At 45.4% G+C, this 26400-nt stretch overlaps 1 protein-coding gene across 9 annotated transcripts in view; it reads left to right on the top strand.

Moving 5' to 3' along the window:
- KCNQ2 (potassium voltage-gated channel subfamily Q member 2) overlaps positions 1 to 26400 on the top strand; it is a 132479-nt gene that overhangs the window by 81710 nt on the left and 24369 nt on the right. For 3 of the 9 annotated variants that reach the window (XM_083618514.1, XM_083618509.1, XM_083618518.1), the window contains exons 9-12: positions 565 to 594; positions 7857 to 7925; positions 10679 to 10708; positions 20374 to 20427. In XM_083618514.1, the coding sequence (XP_083474640.1) occupies positions 565 to 594; positions 7857 to 7925; positions 10679 to 10708; positions 20374 to 20427 (183 nt within the window). The remainder of the gene's footprint in view (positions 1 to 564; positions 595 to 7856; positions 7926 to 10678; positions 10709 to 20373; positions 20428 to 26400) is intronic. The other 6 variants (XM_083618515.1, XM_083618511.1, XM_083618516.1 and 3 more) reach the window with 4 other exon arrangements.

The raw sequence follows: 26400 nt of genomic DNA, 5'->3' as shown, positions 1-26400 counted from the left end.
TGGGCAACTGTTTGTTGATCAGCTCACTTTCAGGAATCCTTTCTTTTGCTGTAACCTTACTGTGGTTTATTCCCTCATGTTCTACATCAACAGTGGGGAAACCTATGGTCTGCAGGCCTAATACGACCCAATAGTGGTCCTAAATTGGCCTGTGAGGCTATTTTACCCAACCTGTGGCTAGCTACCTGATGGCCTAGGCGATGTCAGGTGTGGAGCAGGCAAAGTCTTGGCTGCACAGGAGCATAAAATGCACTCCTGGTTTTTCCTAGGCACCCACCCCAATTGCTCATAATCCAGAAACTAGTTTTGACCGATAGATTTATGTGTTTAAAATATTATGCTGAATCTAGGCCTCTAAAGTGGACTGACTGCTGAGCCCTTTCAGAGTTTACCTGCTCGATGGAACTCTCTTAGCTCATGTGCTAATTTTCTTCGTTCTGTTTCTTTTCTTCCCACCTTCCTTTTTTTAAAAAAAACTTTGCTTTCTCCCCTTTTGGTTTCTCCCGTCCTCTTTTTTTCTTACCCCACCTTTCCCCCTTTTTTGAAAACACTCGAAACCTAAAGCTCACAAACGCAAACCTATGGGGCTTCCAGGTATGGAGATGCATGTGGATTGAAGTTCGTGTGTCATGTTGTGGTCGTTTTGTTTTGTTTTGTTGGGAATGAACCCTGCTAAGCTTGGTTTTAGACACATGAAAAGAGAGACCCTCTACACAACGCAGGCGACAAAGCCACATAGCCAGGCACCGACACCTACACAATATTACGATTCCGTGCACCTTCTCAGCAAAACGTATCAGATATTGCTTTGCATAGAAAAATGGGTCGAGAAATGGCTCTTTCAAATTAAGAAGAAAACTGGTGAGTACGGAGAGCCGGACGAGTTTGTCTTTTCCCAGCAAACATTTTAAGCACCCTGTGTTTATACATCTACAAAGGGTGACTGGGTTTCCCTAAAATCTAGGAGAGAACTGGATCTTCACCATTCACCTGGCCTGTGGCTGTATGAATAAACAGACACTGCTATGAGAGCAACCCTGCTTTATAACTGGGCACAGTGCTTCGCACCAGTCCTTTTAAGTGTGTTTTATATTTTTGTCAATTGATGGCTTTCTATAGCACTCCTGCTGATCCCTCCTCTCTCCTCTGCATTTCCTATATCTACTAACTTCCTCCCCGCCTCCACCACAATCTTCACACCCTCTTATTTCTGTCCTCTATGCAGCCACTGAATGCAGGAAACCACCCTATAGCAAGTCATGCCATTGGTCCATAGAACCCAATACTGTCTACTCTAGCTGGCAGCAGGTGTCCGGCATGCTGGAAAAACCTGCTGCCTGAGATTCTTTTTAATGAGAGTTGCCGGGCATTGGACCTTCTTCCTGTGTCTTTTAGGGCCTAACTACATGTTACTCTAGGGATGCGGGTGGCGCTGTGGGTTAAACCACAGAGCCTAGGACTTGCCGATCAGAAGGTCGGCGGTTCGAATCCCCGTGATGGGGTGAGCTCCCGTTGTGCGGTCCCTGCTCCTGCCCACCTAGCAGTTCAAAAGCATGTCAAAGTGCAAGTAGATAAATAGGTACCGCTCCGGCGGGAAGGTAAACAGCGTTTCCGTGCGCTGCTCTGGTTCGCCAGAAGCGGCTTAGTCATGCTTGCCACATAACCCGGAAGCTGTAGAAGAAGTTCTCTCGGCCAGTAAAGCGAGATGAGCGCCGCAACCCCAGAGTTGGCCACGACTGGACCTAATGGTCAGGGGTCCCTTTACCTTTACTCTAAATGTTACTCTAAATGTGTCATGTGATGTAATGTCAAGGTTCTAAAAATCAAAACCAACTGCATGGGGATCTGGATTGGGCCAAAATCCACGCAGGGTGACAGTGATGTTTTAGTGCATCCACCTCTCTTCCACAATTTGAAAAGAATAATTCTTTCCCCCACCCATAAATATTACATAGCAATTAAGGGTTGATAGGTCAGGAGCATCTCACACTCTGAGATTTCAGGGCCCCAAACTGAGACCTAGGGGTGGCCCCAGGGGCTGTCACGGGAGGCGGACCCTGGTGATGTCATGGGCAATTCTTCCTCTGTGTTCCCTCCCACCACTGAGTCCTGGAGATGGAGGTTAATTGGGAGAGGGAAGGAGGGAGTGGTGGAGGTCACAACTGCTCCCCAAGACGCACAATAATTTGCAGCCAGCTCCTGCCAGTCTGAAGGTTGGAACTGCACACAGAGTCTGCTTAATATATACATTTTTAAAAGGCATTCTCTCTGTCACCTGGTTATTCAAACCCTCCTTCTGCCACTTGGAGGGGAACAGGCAAACCTGGTGACTTCAGACCAGCTCGGAGGTCTGACAACTCTAAAAGCAATAATTTCAAAACTCCTACTGGTGTCAAAGAGAGTTTTTGCCTTTCTATCTCTGTTTACCATGCTCCAGGGTGGAGGATTAGGGATGCGGGTAGCACTGTGGGTTAAACCACAGAGCCTAGGACTTGCCGATCAGAAGGTTGGCGGTTTGAATCCCCGCGATGGGGTGAGTTCCCGTTGCTCGGTCCCTGCTCCTTCCAACCTAGCAGTTCGAAAGCACATCAAAGTGCAAGTAGATAAATAGGTACCACTCCGGCGGGAAGGTAAACGGCGTTTCCGTGCGCTGCTCTGGTTCGCCAGAAGCGGCTTAGTCATGCTGGCCACATGACCCGGAAGCTGTACGCCGGCTCCCTCGGCCAGTAAAGCGAGATGAGCGCCGTAACCCCAGAGTCATCCATGACTGGACCTAATGGTCAGGGGTCCCTTTACACTTTAACTAGGGCGGAGGATTAAATTAAAAAGCAAAGTCCTGTCAAGTGGAATGTATAAAATAGCAAACAGATGGAACTCCATTAATACTGGTCCTCGTTTCTAGTCCGCCAGAAATTCACTTCCTTATTTTTAGGTTCTGTGCAGCTGGCATAATGTATAAAGACTTGATCGTGAGGGGGGTCATCTGGATTGGGTAGTATTCAGCTTTTACTCACCACTGACCTATTGAAATTAATGGACCCAACTCAGTCATGTTCATTAATCTCAACAGGTCTACTCTGAATAAAGTTGAATGCCTCTCATTTATTTTGTTCCGTCCCACAAAGCTGGATATCAGTGGTATTTTGGGGCCAGGGAATGCTGTAATTGGCACAACCCCACGTAAGAAGTTCATTGCCATTGAGGTGATGTAGTGGGAAGTGGGATTTTGGTTGTTTCCTTGGCACCTTGGTAATGTCTGAATTGGATCTACACCCTTGCTTTTGAAAGAGCTAAGCCCAATGGTCATGAAAGAAGGATGAGTGATACAGGTATCCAGCAGCTTTTGGCAACATGGGACAATTTTTAAGAAAAACTGCCTTCCAGTGTACCTACCATTCTCCTTTTCTCTCTTTTCACATCTCACTCACCCTTTCACTTTTCTTTTCTTAATCCTTTTCTGTTTGAATGAAGACAGACGTAAAATTTGTAATTTAAGACCCGGTGGGTGATCCTCACCAAAATATAATAATAATAATAATAATAATAATAATAATAATAATAATAATAATAATTATTTTATTTATATCCCGCCCATCCCAGCCGAAGCCGGGCTCAGGGCGGCTAACAACAATAAAATAATACAACATTCTAAAATCATTTCATTATAAAATTAATTCAAATCAAATTGATGGCAACCATTGGGCTAGAGTTCTGTGAAGATTGCCAAAGGAGGGAGTCAGGCTGTGCCCTGGCCAAAGGCCTGGTGGAACAGCTCTGTCTTGCAGGTCCTGCGGAAAGATGTCAAGTCCCACAGGGCCCTAGTCTCTTGTGACAGAGCATTCCACCAGATCAGGGCCACAGCCGAAAAAGCCCTGGCTCTGGTTGAGGCCAGCCTAGCCTCCCTGTGGCCTGGGACCTCCAAGATGTTTTTGTTTGAAGACCGTAAGTTCCTCTGTGGGACATACCAAGAGAGGCGGTCCCGTAGGTACGAGGGTCCTAGGCTGTATAGGGCTTTAAACCATGCTTTGCGAAGAACATAGTAGATGTACATACATTCCAGCAAGTTAAATGCTGGATCAGGGCTGTCTAGGATCTTCTTTTTCCCTTTTAAGCAGCAAATGTGCACCCACTTGTTTTTATGTCCACCCTGTCGCTTGTTTAAAAAACACACCACCTTTTTCTTTTTTTTTGCAAAGCTACCGCATATCACATCGGTCTTTATCCTCGTCTTTCCCTCTGGTAGACGTTAGTGGCTTCATTGGTGCAACTCGCTTTAGGTAAGGCCACAACCCATTCGTAGGTTGTGCCGCAACAGTGGATGAGCAGTGCACCATTTTAACCACTTCCATCTGCCAGGAGCAGCCCTGTTCCTCTCTCTGCATTGTTTTCCCTGCTGTAAAATGGGTAAGTAGCTGTGCTCATCCCGCAAAATATATGTGCAGGAGTAGAAGGCAGCTTCCTATTGACATTGTACAAACGGTCTTCAAAATACTTGCACCTAGCTCTGATTTCCATCCCTTCACTTAACCTTTCTCCACTCTGAACTGTTTCCTTGAGCTGATCTCCTCCACCCAGTCCCCTCTCTCTTCCCCCCTGCTCCCCTGCCCTTGGAACTGCTTCATGTGTAACAAATAAAATTAACCCTTTGTGGTGTGTGCACGCGTGCATTTGTGGGAGTTGTGTATTGTTTCGTTCAGCCCATTCTTGTGTTTTTGTGTCCGGTATCGTTAGCTGACCGCTTCGAGGCATGGCCCAGCGTTACTGACCTTGCCTTAATGATGTGTGTGCTTCTCAGTAATTAGCCACCTGTGTTTCCCTTTTGCTATGGGCAGTGAGCAACTGGTATCCTCCTATTTTACACACTACCGCAGCAGAAGAGCAGATTGTCCATCTTAATGACGACTTTTAGCTTCCCATGAGTGATGTGCGTAATGAAGTCAATGAACCAGGCAGGAATCCGAAGACTTGATTGTGTTGGGCTGCATGCACTGTGTTTTCATCCTGATGGTTTAAATCTCTGTGCCTAGCTGTTTAAGTGAAGCATGCTTCTTTCTAACAAGGTGACACCTCTTCCAGGAAAAGAGAGGATATTAAAATATCACTGAGTCCAAGCATGCACAACAGAGCTGTCCAGGCTAAATTAAAGATAAGAGAGTTTTTGGGCATGTTGTCTCTTCCCACATGAATTTTTGAGGGATGCATCAAAGCCCTGAATTATGTAAGGCAATAACATCCAACTTGGCAAATTTGATACTTTCAATGTTTTGGTCTGCACAATAAAATCAATATTGGGAATGGTGAACATGAGCATTTTTGCAAGGGAACTGAAGCAAAAAAAAATCTGCTTGAGAATTGCCCTTCAAACCCTTCCCAATTAATTTCTGCCTGAAAATAATGTATACTCAGGGCTTTTTTTTCCAGCCGGAACTCACCGGAACTCAATTTGGGCACCATTGTTACTCTAAGAGAATGAGGGAGGTGTTCATGGTGAGTTCCGGCACCTCTTTTTCTAGAAAAATGTAGCACTGGGTATACTGTATTACTAATACTGGATTCCAGTATACACCTGTGGTCGTATATTCATGTTTCTAGAACCTGTTTTGCCCTGATTATGGCCAGAATTAGTTTTATTAGCAACAAGCAGAAGCGGGGAGAGAGGACTTCAGTCCAACTATGTAGCCCAGCAACCACCAGTAAAGATCCAGTGCTGCCAGTATGAAGGAAGGCCTCAGGCTCTGTTGCTTGGCAACCACCAGTTGCCAAGGCCACTACAGCCCATATTTTCTAGTTTCAAGGCAGGAGTTTCTGTTCATTACATTAAGAGTCAAACTACAGATTAAGCACTTGTAAAAACATAAGAAGACGGCTGCTGGACTGGGCCAAAGACATTACAGTATCACCATTATTATTATTATTATTATTATTATTATTATTATTATTATTTTATTTTCATTTCTATACTGCTTTAGATTGTAAAGAAAACATCTCAAAGCGGTTGACAACACATTGAAACATCTCATAAAACCACCCAGAATAAAACAAATTCAAGCTTCCAGGAAAATATTTCAGATCCTTCTCTAAAGGGCATTCTGCTTTCCCCATATTTATTTACCGACTTAATTTTCAGAGCTGCCCTAAAGCAGAAGTACTCTAGGAAGGCAGTGTGGTGTAGTGGTTAGAGTATCTAGTCCAACGTTTTGTTTTTGGATATGCTGCTTATGCCTCTGCGAGGCCCACAAGCAGGGTATGAATACAACACAGTCCTCTCCTGCAATTACCCCATAGCAACTGCTAGATTGTAGAGGAGGCATAGAGACATCATGACTTTGATAGCCTTATCAAATACATTGGTCTAACCCCCCTTTAGAACAATCTAATTTGGTGGTCATTGCCGGTGGCGCTGTGGGTTAAACTACAGAGCCTAGGACTTGCTGATCAGAAGGTCGGCGATTCGAATCCCCGTGACGGGGTGAGCTCCCGTTGCTCAGTCCCTGCTCCTGCCAACCTAGCAGTTCAAAAGCACATCAGAGTGCAAGTAGATAAATAGATACCACTCTGGCGGGAAGGTAAACGGCGTTTCCGTGCGCTGCTCTGGTTCGCCAGAAGCGGCTCAGTCATGCTGGCCACATGACCCGGAAGCTGTACGCCAGCTCCCTTGGCCAATAAAGCGAGATGAGTGCCGCAACCCCAGAGTCGGCCACGACTGGACCTAATGGTCAGGGGTCCCTTTACCTTTACCTTTACTATATATAGTGTTGTGAGATAAGTAGAAAAAATATCTACGCTCTTTTTCCACACAATGCATAATTCCCCTTAATCATGTCTCCCTTTATTTTCATTTCCCCGCTCAAACCCTGAAGCCCCAGTCATGTAGGCTTTCCTCACAGGGGAATGCATCTGTGTCTTCTGCTTCCCCTCGATTTGGGGTGAAGGAAGCCCCAATTGTTATTCTGACTGCAGCATGGGAAGATGTGAGGCTTAATCTCTCCCACCCCAGCTATGATCAGGAAGAAAATGCTTTCCCCCACCCCACCAACATAACACATGGGGATAGTGTTTAGTAAAAATACAACGTTGTGTTAAGTGTAACATGTAGTTCGGCCCTCAGAGCTCTGAAGAAGAGTGCAGGGAAAACTACAGCTGATACCTAGCCCTGATGGATGGATGCCCTATTTTAATGTAGAAGCCAGATCTCATAAAAATATGATTTGAGGATTCTGTGGGTTCCTCCCTTGACACTTGAAGACTCTTTTCTTCACCCCACTCAATCCCATGGACACCACCAGGATTAAAACCTTGTTGTGATACTTTGCCAAACTCCCCATACATCACTGCTTTTTATGGCATTCTCTTTACACTAAAGATTTTCCTTAGATTCCTGGGTCTTCCTCCTAGTCCAAGGAAGTCCAAGGAAGAGCTTATGAGGCTTATGTGGAAGGAAACGCCAGAGGCCAAACGGACCTCTGAGGTGACTGTCATGTAAAGGGAAGGCTCTGAAAACTGAGGACAGGGTGGAAAAGCTTTGCTGTCAGCCTTGCCTCCTGAGAAACAGCAGTGTGACACACCGCTGACTGCTGTGCTCAGGTTTGACTAATCCTAATACCGGTCCTCCTCTCTCCAGGAGTTTAAAGCCAAGAGATTAGGGGGACAGTCTTCCCTATCTGCATTTTGCTATTTTTATCTCATCCCCCCTGCTTTTGGGGTGTCTAAGCTATTAAAAGCCGTTCCTCTCCTTCTGTATTTGCAAGGCAGAATTGCAGGGGAGGGGAGCGGTTTCCACAACAAGAAGTTGAAATGCATGGCTTCTTGTCTCAGTCTGAGTTTTCCTCCTCTCATTTCTCCTTCTTCCATTTTAGGCTCATCCCGCCTTTGAACCAGCTGGAGCTCCTGAGGAACCTGAAGAGCAAATCTGGACTGACTTTCAGGTGAGTTAGATGGCCGTGGATCCAGCCCACGCCCCCAAAGAAAATTTCATAGACAACACTAGGCTCCTTCCACAGGCACCCTTTATATGTGTTATGTGAACATGCAATGTGTGTGTGTGTGTTAGTTAGGACTGGGTGATGTATTGATACGTCGTCCAAAATTGGTTTGAAGTCCACATCGTGCTAACGGTTTCATGATATTTGACATGGCTATGTATCACGAATCACAATGTGTCTGTGATGCTACCTGAAGGAGCGTCTCCACCCCCATCGTTCTGCCCAGACGCTGAGATCCTGAGGGCCTTCTGGCGGTTCCCTCACTGCAAGAAGCAAAGCTACAGGGCCTTCTTGGTAGGGGCGCCCGCCCTGTGGAACGCCCTCCCATCAGATGTCAAAGAGATAAACAAATACCTGACATTCAGAAGATATCTGAAGGCAGCCCTGTTCCGGAAAGTTTTTAATGTGTGACATTTTAATGTAATCATCACACATCATGTAATAACTATATGCCAAGATTTTAATGAACTTTCTGTAAAACATGAAATTGTTTTACACGTAATCCCCCCGGCCCCCTGATGAATTTTTGTGCCCAGGGCAGCCATCCAGAGTACCAGTACCTTTCTCACCTTGTGGAAACAAAGCACTGCGTCGGACCTATACAAAAATACCCGTAAAAACATTTCAAGTGTTTTCTAAGGGAGTCTAGGGAACATGCATTTCTTAATTTAAAATAATATCACGCCCCCATGATCTTTCTGAGCTGTACCAAAGAGGAGAGGCTAAAATGCAGAAATGTGTTTTCATTCTGACCCAAGAGCCAGGGAGATTCTGGTGGAAGAACTTAGCTGCTATCTAAATTCCCTCCATATGATTCCAACAAAGAAAAGACCTAAAATGAATACACTTTAAACCATGGTCTATTGACTTTACAAAAATTCCCCAGCCATGACCTGGAAATAATATTCCTTTCCCAGCTTCTGAAGAATTTCAAAATAAATCCTATGACTTTTAGGCCATGACTGAGGTTCTTTCTCTTGACCTCCATATGTGAACCATATGTTACTTTTCCTGAGTTTGCAAATGTGTGGCAAGTGTATGTCTGACCTTGCTTCTGGCTTCAAAACACTGACTTGACACAAATATAGCTTAGGTAAAAACAGATTGCAAGGGGTAAAGATCAGCCAGCTTCTTAAAAAAGAAGAAGCGTGGATATAACTCATGTTTTAATATTAATATACTTCCACGAGATTATAGCAACAAAGACTTCAGTTATGAGGTACAGTTTATTAAGCTGGTTCTTCAGGAAAGTTCAGGTAGCCAAAATAATAATGCATTATGGAAAAGTTTTATTTTCCTGCCAATGTCTATTACAATATTGCTAAGAGAGTTACCTCAACTAGGAAAATAAAAAGAAGAGAGTATAACTCTTTTTGGTTTTTTTAAGGCCAAACACAAACTTCAGCAGGTGCCAAATTAATAATTAGTTGAAATAATGTGTTTCCCCCCAATGCGTTTTTCCCCCGAAGGGCAGCCTAGCTCTGTGAGTCTCCCGGCATTCCTTGAGAGACATTTCACTTGAAAACCAGAACTCTTGGCAGCTCTTGGTTGAAACAGAAAACTATATAGAACTATCACCATTGAAGAAAATACATTGGCAATATGCATTGAGAATTTTTATTTGCCATAATATATTCTCTGTTTGAAATCAGTTTTTGACTGTTCTCTCCTTTGGCCTTCCTTCATTGCTTGAAGCAATTTCTGGTTTTGCGTAGGGCTATTTTGGGGGTGTTTATTTCTCTTATGTCACCTGCCCTCTTTCACCAAAGATTTCTTGAATGTTTTATTCTAAGACTTTACAAATTCTGTCCTCTTTTTAAGAGGGGGGAGCAGAGATCACCCTGAAGTGACTGTGGCCTTGACGATGTCTTCTCGATTCAGTCCACAAGACTGTGTAATGCAGACGAGGTCACCTCTAACATGTTAAGTGTTGCTCTGCCTGTCTGGTCCATGAATTGATGGATTATCCTCTTTTTCTGTGTGACTTTGTTGGGAGAGCGAAGTTTCTATGTTGCAAGTGCATCACACAGAAATGTGGATCAGTCTTAAACGGAGCTATTTTCAAGCTGTGGAAACAGGTTACATGAAAGCGTGAAAGTTAGAGGGAACAGCTCCCTGTGTGATGTTTCGAGCCTGGTATACTGAGAAGGAGTATGACTCCGTTTTAAAAAAACCAGTCACCTTGATCCAACCCCATGGTTCAAAGAGTCCGATTCTGAAATGTGCTTCAGTCTTTTTGTTTCAGCCTTGTTTTGTGCATATGTAGCAGCTCACTGGGCGGAGTGGAGCCGCAATGCCAATTTCTAGGCAGATGGCTACCTGTTGCCTACTGGTGGGGGGGGGGAGAAGAGGAAGGGCAAAGCAGCGGGGAAGTTGGTGTGGTGCAAACGCAGGAGCGGAGCCAATTCTGGTGCACCTGCCGTTGCATTTGCACCGCACCAACTTTCCTGCTGCCTCACTCCTCCTTCTCTCTCAGTAGGCAAGAGTAACCCACCTGCCGGAAAGCTAGCAAAACCACTCTGCCACACCTGACGAGCTGCTTCTACGTTGAGTATCTCTGTGTGCCCCATATTTTTCCTCCCCCTGCCTTGTCGCCACCTTCTGTTTGATCCTGTCCTCTTTGTCTTCAACTGTGAATACCATTCTCCCTCTTCCCCCTGACTCCACTGCTAATGTACTTTTGCTTCTGTTTTAAGGAAAGAGCAGCAGCCTGAGCCGTCTCCAAGGTCTGTATGTTTTCAGAGAGTCCATCCCCATGCATTCTCACTACTCTCTATCTATCTATCTCTCCCCCTTTCTCCGAGTTTCCGTTCCTTTGTGTCATGCGTGTTAATGCTCGTGGCGACAAGGAGCTGAGAGCCATTCAAATAAACATTGTAAACCTCCAACGTGCTTGCAATGATGAGACCGATGATGTCCGCATGCCTTGTAAATACCCGTAAAGATGGCCCCTTGATTATCTTTCCTTCTTTCCAATGGCAACACGCCATTTGACCGAGCGGAGTCTCTGGAGTGGGTTGCTGTGGCAGCATCAGAACCAAGGCTGAGATGTGGCATGTAGATCCATCAGAAATGGATTGAAAAACCTGGGAAAGAGCTGTTATCCCCATGTGGAAAAGGAAAGGGGCGGACGCAGTCTTAACACAGCCCCTTTCAACTTGCCTTTCCCGAATTGTGTGATAAAGAGGTGGTGGTCATTCTCCACGTTCCCTTCTCCCCTCACCTGAATTTCTGCCTTTCTTTTGGTCACGGCAGCAATGAAAGAAAGGATATTCATGTACCCGCCAACATTTGTCGCACATCATTGTGTCGCACATCTACAGCAAGTAGATCCCCACCGTGGCAGAGAGAGAGAGGAAAATGTACCAGCCCCTCTTTGTAGGGACAATTGGCTAGTAAGGTAAAGGTTAAGGGACCCCTGACCATTAGGTCCAGTTGGGACCGACTCTTGGGTTGCGGCGCTCATCTTGCTTTATTGGCCGAGGGAGCCAGCATACAGCTTCCGGGTCATGTGGCCAGCATGACTAAGCCGCTTCTGGCGAACCAGAGCAGCACATGGAAAGGCCGTTTACCTTCCCGCCAGAGTGGTATCTATTTATCTACTTGCACTTTGATGCGCTTTTGAACTGCTAGGTTGGCAGGAGCAGGGACTGAGCAACGGGAGCTCACCCCGTCGTGGGGATTCGAACTGCCGACCTTCTGATTGGCAAGTCCTAGGCTCTGTGGTTTAACCCACAGTGCCACCTGCAGGTCAATAAAAAACAATGTACATTCCCCATAGCGCTTAAAAACACACGCCTTTGGATTTCCATATTTACATTCTGATTGTGGAAGCTGGGGCTCACTGCATTGCTGAGGGTCAGGCATGATGCTGCTCCTCTGTTGGCTTCAGTCACACCTGGCACCTGAGCATCTCCTGGTGCAGCTGTGCTGGTAAGGATAACTGATGCTGGCAGCAGTGCTCTGCTGCTACTTCTGTAGCACTGATGGAGGGTGGAGGAAGCAAGGATTGCCTCCCTGCTAGTAACCTTTTGGGTTAGGGACCAAGCAGAGGTGGTGCCATGATCTCCATAGCAAAGTCAGGTAGAGGAGTTTTCTACTTGTCAGTCTTGCAGAAGGGCACTTTAGTTGCTGTGATTGCAACCAATGTTGATTTATAGGTTCTGCGAGTGTTAGATCTGTCAAATCACCAAAGTCCATAGATCAAGGGTAGGCAACATGGTGGCCTCCATAAGGGCTTCAGTTCCCATCACGCTTGAACCGTGACTGTGCTGGCAGGGGCTGATGGGAGTTGTCGCCTGGAAACCACATTGTGGCTTATTTACAATGTTTTCAGATTTGATTCTCAATCCAGAAAGCTAGTGTCCTGCCAGGCAGATATCTACAGGCTGAAAGTGTGCTTTGGTTTTAAGACAGCTCCGTGCACAATAGCAACTGACATGATGTTGAAGAGGAAAGTCCATTTTGTAGGTTCATCTGATGGGTACCATATATGTTGAGCTTTGAGACATAACATTGTTCCCACATGAGATGTTAACACTGTACTCCATTTCTTTACTTTGCAAATCTTGCAATAGCTCCTAAAAGGTTAGTCTTGCAGGAACTGTGTAGTTCTGGGTTCCTATGGTGCTGGTACAGATTATAATCCTGAATATTTTGGGTGGCATTCAACTAATTTTTTCTTAGACCCTCTGAAATTCATGGACCTAACTCAGTCATTAATTTCAATGGGTCTACTTTGAGGAAAGCTTAGTTAAATATCGCTCTTAGCTACTGACTCTGGTTAGAGATTTTGTTCAGTTCTGATGTAGGATTTTGGAACACAGGTAAAACTGCAGCAAAAACCCAGCTAATCGGTTGGTTAGTTACCTGAGTTTAGAATCTCTGGGAATACTAAATATTTGTACAACTGTTAGGAGAGAACAGTTTCAGAAAAATCTGTGGGCCTTACTAGATGTTATGTGAGTGTATCAACCTGTGTTTCTCCAGCAATGTTTAGTTAAAAGAAATTCAGGGTATTGTTGCACTGGGTTCATGGTTTTCCCTTTCCTGTTCTGATTCATTGGTTTCATTCAGGGGTGGGGGAACTGAACCTGACAATATGACACCATGCACCCCCCCCCAGACATTATGAGGGAAAATTAGTCTGTGTTAATGTCTAGGTTGGCTTTCTGACACAGACATTCAATATTTGCAGGTGATTTAATAATTTCAAGCAACACTTTGCGACAGATGCCTGTATGTTCTAGCTACAAGCCTAGCATGGTGACAAGTTCATTCATTTATTATATCTTTCAGTATATCTTTCAGTTCCTCCGAAGAGTTTATGCGTCTTCCTCCCCAACCCCTTTATACTAACAAGATTCAGTTGCTCATCTCAAAATTGGCAGAACAATCCAAGCCCAGGATCTGCTGTGCTGGAGGAAGCTTGGGTGATGTCCTTCTGCCCTAGCCTTGCCCAGTTCTGCTGGCCTCCACTGTTGGAAGAACTCCACCATTGGTGGAGAAGCTCTTCTAACAAGAAGCATGCAATGTGCTTGCTGAAATGTTGGGTGGAAGCTACCACCAGGGACATTCCTGTTGGCACTAGCCAACAGAAACACCCTGACCTGGGGGATGAGGGACTGCGCTAGCACAGGATCCAGAAAATCCAGCCCTCATGTGACAACAATGGACCCAATTCAGGCTTCTTAACTGCTCCCTTTCTGCCCTAGTGGCGGGGTTGTGGACATCCCACTCGCCTTTTTTGCACAAGTGGGATTCCCCAGTGAGTTAGCAACCTGGGGCAAGTTAAGCATAGAAAACCGCTGTTGTCAATGTGCCAGGCTGAGCTTGTGGGTGGATGCGCTTCAGACAGCTCCTAGGGATGGTAGAGCTATTCCCTGACCTACCTTTTTCCAGTCTGGTAGTTTTTGTGCTTTATTTATTGACTGCGGATTTATCTCACCTTTCCTCCAAGAAGTCTAGCTTCCTCCTCTCCTCTTTCCTCTGTTGTCCTCACATGAACCCTGTGAGAGAGGCCAGGCCAAGAGAAATTGACCAGCCCGGGGCCATCCAGTGACTGACTAGGCATTTGGACCCAGGTTTCCTCCATCCAAGTGTGCATCATGAATTCTGCTCATATTGATCTGAAGGAGACCCCAGTGTGTAGTTAGCAGATTAAAAACATTAAAACGTTGCAGGATTCCAAAAAACCAAACCAAAACAAAAAAATAGACCAGAGGCAATCAGTTCTTCATCCAGCAGAGTTTACTACTACTGAAGGCAAATGAGCAGAATGGTCACAAATCCATACATTTTCAGGATCAGCAGAGTCCATAAGAAATCCAGTTGCAGCAGACTTAACTTAAACTTAAAAAAGGTAAAGGGACCCCTGACCGTTAGGTCCAGTCGTGGCCGACTCTGGGGTTGCGGCGCTCATCTCGCTTTACTGGCTGAGGGGGCTGGTGTACAGCTTCTGGGTCATGTGGCCAGCATGACTAAGCCGCTTCTGGCGAACCAGAGCAGCACACGGAAACGCCATTTACCTTCCCACTGGAGCGGTACCTATTTATCTACTTGCACTTTGACATGCTTTCGAACTGCTAGGTTGGCAGGAGCAGGGACCGAGCAACAGGAGCTCACCCCGTCACGGGGATTTGAACCGCCGACCTTCTGACTGGCAAGTCCTAGGCTCTGTGGTTTAACCCACAGCGCCACCCACGTACCAAACTTAAACTTACAATAAGACTAAAACCTTAACACTAAGCATACTATGTACAGAACCCCACACCAGAAGGAAAGAGAGACAGAAAGTGAAACCCAGGCTCCTTCTGGCCTATTATTATAGTCTGCCAACCTAAAAGCAACATGTCAGGCTAATAATTTGATTACAACACTTTATATAGGTTCTAAATTGTATCTTACTCATATATTTAGCAGTGAACATTCTGAAAGAAATTGCTGCTCCAGAGGCAGTAGCAGGACAGTCCTTCCTGGATAACTGACTGTTTCAAACTTTGTTCCTCGGCAAATAAGAGGTCCGAGAGGGTACATAAGTTGCAAATGGTTCAGCTTTCACTGATTCAGTGAATAAGTCGTGTATATAACCAGGCACACCTGTGCTGTGGTTGGGACTTTGTACTTATTTTGGAAGGCGTGTTGCCTCAAACTTGAATTATTCTCCATTTGATACACCATCCCCCAAATCCCCTACTTTGGGAAATTAGATTAAGTTACATTAGTTGGTGTTACCTTGTATAAATTGTATGTCACTTTAATTTGAATGAAGATACAATTTAGTGATCAATTTACAATTTAGTAAAGTGTTGTAATCAAATTATTAGTGTGACGTGTTGCTTTAATGTTGCCAGATTTTCCTGTTCGCGACACAGGGGATCTTTGCTGCCTATTATTATAGTCAGCATAACCTTGAGTGAAAGAGATAACAGAACCAGTTTAAACCAGCTGTACTCAGCTTCTCTGAAGGAATAACCAAAACATCAGGAACATTCTGCTTGTTTCTAGGCAGAACAGAAGCTTGCTTGTTAGCTAGAAACTTCCAGCTTGCACCAGCTTGTATCACACAGAGAATCTTCCAGAACCCTCTTGAATCGAACAGAATAGAAAAGATCTCTACGCTTTAAGCCAGTACTTTCTGTACCAATTTTTTTTTTTGCAAATTGACCATGTGGCATTCTGTCCATTAGCTCACACACACACTCTCAACCCCCTGCGCTCACCATATAGTGCAGGGGGCGGCAAAGTTTTTGTGGCTTGGGCTGGTTCACGGTCCTACAGATGCCACGGTTGGCCGGAGTGCGCGTACATGCGCGCACGCATGCGCAAACGCTATTTCTGGCACGGAGGAGGTGTGCGCAGCTTCCCATTGGCTGCAGGAGCTTCTTGCAGTCAATGGGAAGCTGGCCAGCATTGCGGAAGGCGGTCCCCGCTCTGCTCCGTGCCGGTTTAGAGCGGCGCATGGGAGCTAACTGAGCGGGCAGTGGGGGTCCATGGGCTGGTTAAACGACCCCCATGGGCCGCTTGTGGCCCATGGGCCTTAGGTTGCCAACCCCTGATATAGTGCTAAAAGCCAGAAAGCAAACAACAGGCGAGTCCTTGCCTTTCTTCATATCCCAATGGGTATGATAGCTAAAGGTAAAGGGACCCCTGACCATTAGGTCCAGTCGTGACTGACTCTGGGGTTGCGGCGCTCAACTCGCTTTATGGGCTGAGGGAGCCGGCGTACAGCTTCCAGGTCATGTGGCCAGCATGACTAAGCCGCTTCTGGCCAACCAAAGCAGCGTACGGAAACGCCGTTTACCTTCCTGCCGGAGTGGTACCTATTTATCTACTTGCACTTTGATGTGCTTTTGAACTACTAGGTGGGCAGGAGCTGGGACCAAGCAACGGGAGCTCACCCTATCACGGGGATTCGCAACGTGACGGGGTGAGCTCCCGTTGCTCGGTCCCTGCTCCTGCTAACCTATGATAACAGGTGACAAAGGGCTTTGCTTCTTAATTCCGAGCACAATTCAAAGTGTTGGTGCTGGCCTTTAAAGCCCTAAATGGCCTCGGTCCTGTATACCTGATGGAGTGTCTCCACCCCCATCATTCAGCCCAGACACTGAGGTCCAGCGCTGAGGGCCTTCTGGCGGTTCCCTCACTGCAAGAAGCGAAGCTACAGGGAACCAGGCAGAGGGCCTTCTCGGTAGTGGCGCCCGCCCTGTGGAAAGCCCTCCCTTCAGATGTGAAGGAAATAAGCAGCTATCTTCTCTTTAAAAGACATCTGAAGGCAGCCCTGTTTAGGGAAGTTTTTAATATTTAATGCTGTGTTGTTTTTAACACTTGATTGGGAGCCGCCCAGAGTGGCTGGGGAAACTCAGCCAGATGCGTGGGGTATAAATAATAAATTATTATTATTATTATTATTATTATTATTATTATTATTATTAACCTTGCCATTTGATTACTTCATGCACAGGGAGCTTGTCACTCTAGGAGTGCTTGAAAATGTCCACCCAGGTGGTTTTCCTTTATAGCAGGGGTCCCAACCCGCAGACTGTGGGCTTTATGCAGCCCCCAAGCTCTTTCTGTGTGGTCCCAAAGTTGCTTGGCTGCTGCTGTCACGCTCCTGGCTCCCCGCAGACTTGCACTGCTCCTCATGGCCCCAAGCAGCACCATCTACAGCTGCTCTCCTCTCCCTTTCCTATCATTTCCTGAAGAAATGCACCAGCTTCATTGTTTCTTCTGGTCTCACCACTATCATGGTGCCATCTGAGATTTTGCGAGAGCCGCTCAGAGCCCAGTAAGCAAATCTGACAGCTTAAAAGCTCTTTCCATGCTGGGAAAACCCTGTGCAAAAAAATAATAATAAAGAGCTTTAAAGCTCTCTACCTTCTGTGCCTTTTATTTGTGTGATTTCAACCGGCCGACCTACAAATGCATAAAGTTGAAATCGCACATGTTAAATGCGTACAAGGTGTGATCGCACTGTATGTTCGAAAATGGATTGAGTTCAGGTTAACATTTCTTCATTGACCTTTGACCTTAATCACATTAGTAAAGGTAAAGGGACCCCTGACCACTAGGTCCAGTCGTGACCGACTCTGGGGTTGCGGCGCTCATCTCGCTTTATTGGCCGAGGGAGCCGGCGTACAGCTTCCGGGTCATGTGGCCAGCATGACTAAGCCGCTTCTGGCGAACCAGAGCAGTGCACGGAAATGCTGTTTACCTTCCTGCTGGAGCGGTACCTATTTATCTGCTTACATTTTGACATGCTTTCAAACTGCTAGGTTGGCAGGAGCAGGGACCGAGCAACGGGAGCTCACCCCGTCGCGGGAATTCGAAACGCCAGCCTTCTGATTGGCAAGTCCTAGGCTCTGTGGTTTAACCCACAGTGCCACCCGCGTCCTAATCACATTAGTACCACATTCCAAAAACAGTGCATGGTAGTTTACTTGGAGTAGACCCATTGAAGACAATGGAGTTAAGTAACTTAAGACAGGTAGAGAATGTACAGAATATTACCATTCACCCACTCCAAATAGAAAGGTCTACTTCTGTGCTCCTGAAGTGATATGATCACATATAAATTGAATTCGTGATATAGGCAGAATGCTAAGATTTCCTTTGCCCTATTTTGAGAAATTGTTGGGGGCAGAATGGACACCACTTATCTTTCAGTGCAGGGCCAGCCCTCCTGTGAGGCGAGATGAGGCAGCCGCCTTAGGCGGCAGGATCCACAGATGCAGTAGATCCCCATATAGATCTTTTTTTCCTCCCATCTTTTTGATGTAGATCTTCACTCACCCTTTCTTCCTTGGTGGGTGCTATTTTGCAGTTTGCCTCAGGTGCCAAAATGTCTTGGGCTGGCTATTTTTCAGTGTATGTTAGTTTCCCTTTTCCTATCCATTTCAATAGGGGCAGATTGCTTTTAGCACAGGGGTTGCCAACATGGTGCTGTCCAGATGTTAGTGGACTACAACTCCCATCATCCCCAGCCGGCATGGTTGGTAGTCAGGGATGATGGGAGTTGTAGTCCAACAGCTTCTAGAAGGACGCCATGTTAGCTAACCCCAGCTTAGTAAATCAAATGCAATTTAAATTAACAATAATGAAAAATTGCGTGTGCGTGTGAAACACCACAGGGCAACTGACCCCGCCCCCGCCAAATTGGTGATGATCTGAGGTAGTTTAGGTTTGCTGAAAAAGTTCTAGAATCATTTCAAATGGCAGTCTCATCAGCATAGGAAAATTAATAGGGATACATGGGGTTGTGTTTATCAGAGAATTCTGGTTCCTGGCAAGGGATGCTGTAGATTAAGGTTTTAACTATTCCCTCCAGAGATTGGGGGCAGAAGGAGCTGCGGATGGACTTGTGGTCGGGCTGTTGATGAAAACGTCAACTGACAGAGGCAGCCCTTCTGTTTGTTTTTAAACCCCTCGTATTATTGGGGGTGCCTGCAGGAGACTCGCAGAATCTGTGTCTGTTAGTCTGGCCCCGTGCCAGGAAACCCCTACCCTACTGTATTTGACGAGTGGTCTTGTTCTTTCAAGAAGAGACACCTCTGGTGCTTTGCCAGGAAAACGGAGCCGGGTGTTATCGAGAAAGAGAGGGCGGATTCCGTTTGAACTTGCAGCGGAGGTTGCCGAGCAGAAGGAGCGATGCTCAACATCCCTTCTGCTACTGGAACGGAAGCGTTGCGCTGCCAAGTTCAAGTCACCCATCCTCCCTGCCCCCTCCACAGCGCAAGCCAAAGAAGCTACCCCCTTCTGCATTTTAAATGTGGCCGAGAGGTTGCTAATGGTACTGAGCCGGCTCTCAGGGTGTGCCCTCTTGACTTATTAAAACAGCTCATTTGGGGTGGAAAAGAAGAGAAAAGAAGGTGGCTCGTTGGGCCAAACCAGATGTTGTAAGAGACATAGATCACTTCTTTCCTCTTTCGTGGGGTGGCGGTGTGCTTTGCATCTTTGCAACCCTGGAGGAGGGAGGTGTAAAGCACAGTGACGTCACACCAGACATTTGAACCACACGTTTCCACAGAGAGAAGGAGCAAGAGTGGCAGAGCTGTGGCAGCTCTGGGTCATGTATAGTGGCTCATGCATAAATGCACCTGCTCATTTGATTGATAGCGCAATGTGCACCTTTGCCTTGTTCTTTTTTGTGGGTGAAATTCACACCTTTTAGGCCTAGTGCTTTTCTCTTGGTTTAAAACACTGGAGAAAAGATGCCAAATGCAAGCGAAAAACGCCAATAATTGATATTTAGAAGGGGCAAATAAAAATGGGAAAATAAGAGCAGAGATGGAATACATAATTCAGTTGAATTCAGCGGGAAGCTATCTCCGTTAAGTTTTGCTAGCCGAATAAGTAGATCTTTGCAAGCATTGGGAAATGGTGATAATTAATATCTGGGAGAAACTGCAGAATTCAAAGTAACTTGAGAATAAATCCTGACGATATAGATTTAAAGAAAAGGGAAAGTATCTCTGCTTCTCCCTCCAATGCGTTGGGAGGTGGAAAGTGCCAGTTTTTTAGCAAGCATGGAAAATGGCAGGATTAATATTTGGGAGGTGGGAAATTACAATGAAAATTTCCCTAATTGATTTGAGAAACATTTTCAAGGGCTCCGTGTACCGTTAGAGATGCTGCGGCCGAGGAAGACATTTCTGATGCAGAAGGGACTGTTTGTAGAGTTATTTTTTTATTGCAAAGCTGTCCCCAAGCCACACTTTTATTGCGCTTTGCTTTTGACAGAAAACGAAACAACCCCCCCCCCCCATCCTGGCTCCATAATATCCCCAATGAATGTGTCCCTTCCACATCACTTTCTGCAGTTGATCAAAGTTTCCTGTTTCCTGTTTGGCATGAGCCCTCTGGTCTAATTTCTCTACTCTCCCCTCATTTCCAGTAAAAGCAATCCGTCCAGAAAGTCACTTTGTGGATGCTGCTCAGGAAACTCTAGGTACCACGGGAATCGCTTTGCACTGAACTAATCCAAAGCTGCACGGCTCATCCTCTCTCTTTTCTGTCTCTTTCTTTCCCCTGCTGCCTTCTGTTCTGACCACTCATCTGCTTAATAGAGGTGCAAAGGGAGGCCCTCCAGAATGACGGCCAGCCGACATCACCTGCTTCTGTGTTTCCCCAATGAGACCAAGTGTGGAAACCGCAAGGTGTAATCTTGCCTTAGTCAGAGTCTTTCTTAGCAAGCTAATGAGGTTAATAGTGACAAAAGAGACCGGGTATTCGGGGAAAACACTACCCTGGAAAATAAAACAAACCCTGAAAAACAACAACACCAAACCCGCTCTAACCACTCGCAACTTGGGGTCTCCCAGTTTATTATTAAATAATTCGAATTTGGAAGTACGTATATTGATTGTATTGTAAACCCACTGGGCTGAATACATGTGAATGGGCTTCTCCTTCATAGCTCTGTATTAGTGGCATTTAAAAACGTAACATGGCTTTTCCAGCACTTCTACTATGCAGTCACAGACCACTAATCTTCCACACATTGTAGCTACAAGACCCCTAACTGCCTAACTGCAAGTACCACTGAGCAAGATTTGGGCATTGATGGAGAGTGGGAACTCAGATGACTGAATCCCAGATTCCAGTTCCTGCAGCATCTCTTATCCATCTGTCTCTGCGACAGTTAAATCAGCTTGAAAGACTTTGCGGCCATGTGTCTTCTCTTAGGGCTATTAAACTACTAATTCTTTCCTCTGCATGCTTTGGACAGTGGACTCATCTTTTATTTTTTGCACTTAAGTGTGGACTTGGCCAGTGCAAGGCTGATTTAGAATGCCACAGGATGCTTGCGAAATGTGGTTGATGTTTGTCAATTGCAAAATGTGATCTGTTTGTCCGTTTTTGGAATCCAATCCAGCTCCTAAAACCATCAGTCTTTCGTTTCTAAGATGCCAGAGCTCTGTTAAGTATCCCACCATTCAGAGGCAAGAGACTACCGCCACAATCCTATGTATGTCCCATTGAATACATTGGACTTACTCCCAAGTAAATAGGTATTGAATTGCAACCTGCATTAGGAAGATAAGCTTGGGTTCGCAACTTGGGTTGTACGGTGCTTAGGGTTACTTTGCACGCAGTATGATTATTAGAATCATTTCCCACAGTATCTTCGAATATTCAGGATAAAATTGTGGTTTTTAAGAGTTGTGATAAGCTACGGTAATATGCTGGTATTTTGGAATTAGTCCTCCTGAAGGGAACTGACAATACTAGCAGTTGGTGAGAGCAAAAAGAAAAGTCAGATTGTTCCCTGAGATGTTGTGCAGAGAGATGCAGCCCGATGAGAGAGATTTTGCAAGAAAGTGAATTCGGAAGCAGCCAACATTTTATATTTCTTAAAGCACTTCAGAGCCAAGAGCAAAATTCATTTGCTGTGCACTTTGAGCAGATCTCGAAGGCATGATTTATATATGTATATATAAACCTAGCAGGAGCAATGCCATCCATGTTGCATCTTTTCTCTCAGCTTCGCTTAATCCTTGAGGTGTTGTCATATTGTGCATTTTCCTACACACACACACAAACACCCTTAAATGACAGCCAGCCAGTGATGTGTAGAAGGAAACATGCAATATGGCAACGTCCTGAAAAATGTTTGGCAAAATGTTGTTTCGCCCTAATATTGGCTGGAGCAGGAGACTGGAAGTTGCCAGAAGCTTTTGCACTTAATGGTTCATCTTTTAAATACATCTTTTAGGGTAGCAACACACTAAAACATAGATCCTGCATAGATTTCCTCTCCCTTTCCTTATGTCAGGGATGGGGAGACATTTTCAGCTTAAGGGCTTCATACTCTTCTATGAATCCTTCTGAGGGCCACATGACAGTAAGTTGGGGCCACAGGCAAAAGAGGATGGGCCAATGTAAATGTTACCTTTGCACGGTAGGTTAGTTTCTGCAGACCCTTTTTGCAGACCCTCCAAGTGACCCTATTTTCCAGGGACATTCCTGGATTTACAGAAGCCATTCCGGTTTCTGATATGATCCCATAATGTCCCACTTTTCCTTAGGACATCCCTATTTTCCTTGGAGAAATGTTGGAGGGTATGGAGTTATGCAGGGCCGGATTTAGGTTTGATGAGGCCCTAAGCTACTGAAGGTAATGGGGTCCTTTATATGTCCAGCTGTCATCTGTCAACAACAAATTGTCGCTGTTTTTTGTGTTGAATATATGCTATATCGTAATTTATGGACCTAATAGGGCCATACACAACACAAAACACTGTTGCTGTATGTAGGTTTTATTTTATTTGTTTTTCATCTTATATTTTGGAAATGTACATCTAGTTTTTTTCTCTTTAAAATTTTTGGGGCCCCCCAAGAGAATGAGGCCCTAAGCTATAGTTTGTTTAGCTTTTACGTCAGTCCGGCACTGGAGTTATGCAGCCGCCGAGATACGACTTTTAAAAGACATCCCAAGGCAGCCCTGTATAGGGGAGGATTTTTTGTCTTTTTAAAAAAAGTTTAATGTTTTATTATGTTTTTATATATGTTGGAAGCCACCCAGAGTGACCAGGGCAACCCAGTCAGATGGGCGGGATACAAATAATAAAATTGTTGTTGTTGTTATGGAATAGGATGTCCCTATTTTCATGGGAGAAATGTTGGAGGGTATGTTTTCTATCCTCTGTCCAGGCAAGCGAAGAACACCACCAGAGTTCAAGGACACATTCCAAGGCAGGCAAATAAAATAATAAAATAAAATAAATAAAATAAATAAAATAAAATATTAAATTAAATTAAATTAAATTCAAGGAGGGTATGAAGAAGTGGAGAAGTGGGTGTCCTGGCGGGACATAGAAACACGTCTCCCATCACTTCCCATTCACACCATCTTCACTTACCAACCTTAGTTCCTGGTGTCTCTGTTCTCTCTCAGAGGCAGTCTGCTGCAGCGGGCATCAGTAGAGTCGTGGGTTTCAGGGGCATAGCCAGGATTTTATGTTAGGGGGACAGGACACACACCTGCCCTGTTCCAGAGCTACCTGCGACACGATTGGTCAGTTCGCAGAAGCCACGCCTGTCGCCAGGGCCGAATTTAGGTTTGATGAGTCCCTAAGCTACTGGAGGTAATGGGGCCCTTTATATGTCCAGCTGTCCTTTGTCAACAACAAATTGTCGCTGTTTTTTGTGTTGAATATATGCTATATGGTAATTTATGGACCTAATAGGTATCTGAAGCCATTTGCACATGGAGAATGTAGGCAGCCTATATACAGAAATGAGCAAACCAGTGATCTTTTAGGGAGCAGGCTAGCAGGCGGAGCCCATGACTTACATCATAGGAGCCTACACAACACAAAACACTGTTGCTGTATGTAGGTTTTATTTTATTTGTTTTTTATCTTATATTGGATGTACATCCAGGTTTTTTTCCGGGCCCCCCAAGACAGTGGGCCCCTAAGCTATAGCTTGTTTAGCTTGTACGTAAATCCGTCACTGCCTGTCACTCAGCCAGATTGCCAGTTGTGTCGCTAGGATGAGACACAACATCGCCCAAGTGACGTCAGTGAGCATTTCAAATATTCTGATTATTTCTGCTTTTAGATATTTTTATTTATTGGGGGGGGGGGTTGGGGGGGCAGCTGCTCCCTGCCTCCCAGGCTACACCCATAGTGGGCTTGAGCCACACATTGGGTAAAAGATTTCTGCAGTTCAGGGGGTTGGACTAGATGACCCTTGCGGTCCCTTCCAGTTCTAGGATTCTGTGACCTTGTATAGATGGAGCCATTTGCAGCTGATTCAGGAGCATGGCCATTGCCCCACCTCCTTTCCAGTTCCGAACTGCACTTGTTCCCCTGCAGAAATTTCCCTGCATGTTGCAGCCTCTTGATTTGGAAAACAGGTCCCTGGCTGAAGGAAAACCTTAACACAGCGGGGGTGGGTCTGCCTCTGTCCTTAGAGACTTGTTTGTTTTCCATTACACCAGGAGGTTTGTGTGGGGGGAAAAAGTTCCTTTTCATTATGAGTAATGGGCTTTCAGGGACTGCGTTTCAGTGCATTAGCAGTTCCCCATAATTAATGTAAGATTTTATTTTAAAAGCATAAGCAAGCACAGTGAGAGGTTACTAAACAATTCCTGAAGGGAAAGGCGGGCAGCTGCAGAAATAAAAGCCTCTATTAGAGTCGCTTCGGGAAAGACCTTGGTTTTATTTTTATTTATTTATTTAATATTTTATTTATTTTTTTGAAAAGCGTTTATCAAAAATGTTAACTTATTTATTTATTTATTTCCCCACTCTTGAAAGGGGGGGGGGGGGAAGGCTTACAGAGCAGCTTGCAGATATCAATAAAAAAAAGACCGTCCCTGCCTTCAGGCGACACAAAAAGAAAAGGGGAGGAGGAGGGTGGAGGAACAAAGCAAACTCTGGGCTTAGGTCTTTGCTATATAGGGTTCTTGTAGCGATCAGCTGAAATGGAAAGTTCAGATGTTACGGAAAAATCTAGGTGTGAGGCTGCTCAGTCACCCAGCTCGTCGGGCAGAGCCCGCGGGTCCCTGCGGAATAAAGGAAGGAGTCCAGCTACCAACCGGAGCAAATAGCTGTAGACCAAAGTTTATTGCGCAATAGGTTCGAAGAGCAAATTTGAACCCCGAGGATGGGGTGACAAAGACTTTTAAAACTTTTCCACCATATCCCAGCATACAGTTCGTACAACATCATTGCTACATCATTGCTACATCACTGACATGTCACAAAAGGGGAGGGGTTAACCTTGGCAAACATGTCCAGACAAGTCCTTGGTACAAGATTAGCATAAGCAGACATGGCAGGGCAAGACTCAGATATAAGATTAGCATAGACAAATATGTCTTAAGTACCCACCACCCAAAAGTACAATAGAACTTCCTCTGCATGTCTGGAGCCTGAGGCGAGTCAGGCGATGAGATTTGGCTTCCCTTGGCTAACAATGAGCCCAGCAATTGTCACCTCTGAGAACTTCCTGGAGTCCTTTTTCAAGGGGAAAATAGCTTTGAAATGGAGGAAACTGGGAAAGGAGATGATTTTATATTATTTTTAAAGCTAGGTAACTTCCTTGAGCTGTCAAGTTGAAAGGATACGTTCAGGCATAATATTTGTAATATTTAACTTTAAAGATGTGCCCCCCCCCGGTAATTTCCGTAACAAAGGACAGGAGGAGTTGCTGGTCAATCACCTGAGCTAACGGAGAGCTCCTGTGGTCTCACCTCTTCCTCTTCTGCAGCCTTATGGAAGGGGATCCTGCGAGGTGAAAGCGAGGAAGGAGCCTGATCAATATATAATGAAAGCCTTGTCTCTTGTCCGGTCAGCAATGAAGCAGCAGCGATGAAACAGGAGAGCTTCGATTTCTGGGTTTTGGCTCTAGCCTGGCCCCCGACAAAGAGAGTCTGACAGCATCACCTGTACACCCTTGTTCACCTCTAGCATCTTCAAGCCTCTGGGCAGAGATGCGGTACTTCTAAGTATCATGGCTCTCACCACCAGGAAACATCCTATGTGAATTTATTCTGTCTTTCCAGGAAAGGCTTTCATGCTGGTGAACTGTTTAGCAGTTAATGTGGTGGGAGGTTAAATAAAAGCACAGCTGAATTCTCAGATGCGCACAACTCTGGGATTCAATGTTCAGTAATGTAACGTGGGAAACCTGACCCAGAAACCCTTGATGATGTGATTGTGCACAGGTAGCCTACTTTTTATATGCAGGAAAGCAGATGTTATCAACGTGAAATAGACTAGCGGATGTTGGGGGAGGTGGGGGAACAGGAAAAAAAAGCAGAAAAGTTGGCGTACAGGAAGATTTGGATATCCTAGGCGCCAGGCGAAAATGTTCCTCTTCAACCGGACCTTTGGCTGACTAATATTCTACAGCCTTTTAAATGTGTCTGTGGGAAGGGTGGCGGTTATCGTTTCCCTGTTTTGCTCCA

Source organism: Podarcis filfolensis, assembly GCF_964270895.1.
Source record: "Podarcis filfolensis genome assembly, chromosome: 6".
Taxonomy (NCBI): Eukaryota; Metazoa; Chordata; class Lepidosauria; order Squamata; family Lacertidae; genus Podarcis; species Podarcis filfolensis.
Note: the sequence above shows the minus strand (reverse complement) of the source record. Positions and strands in the feature narration are given on the sequence as shown.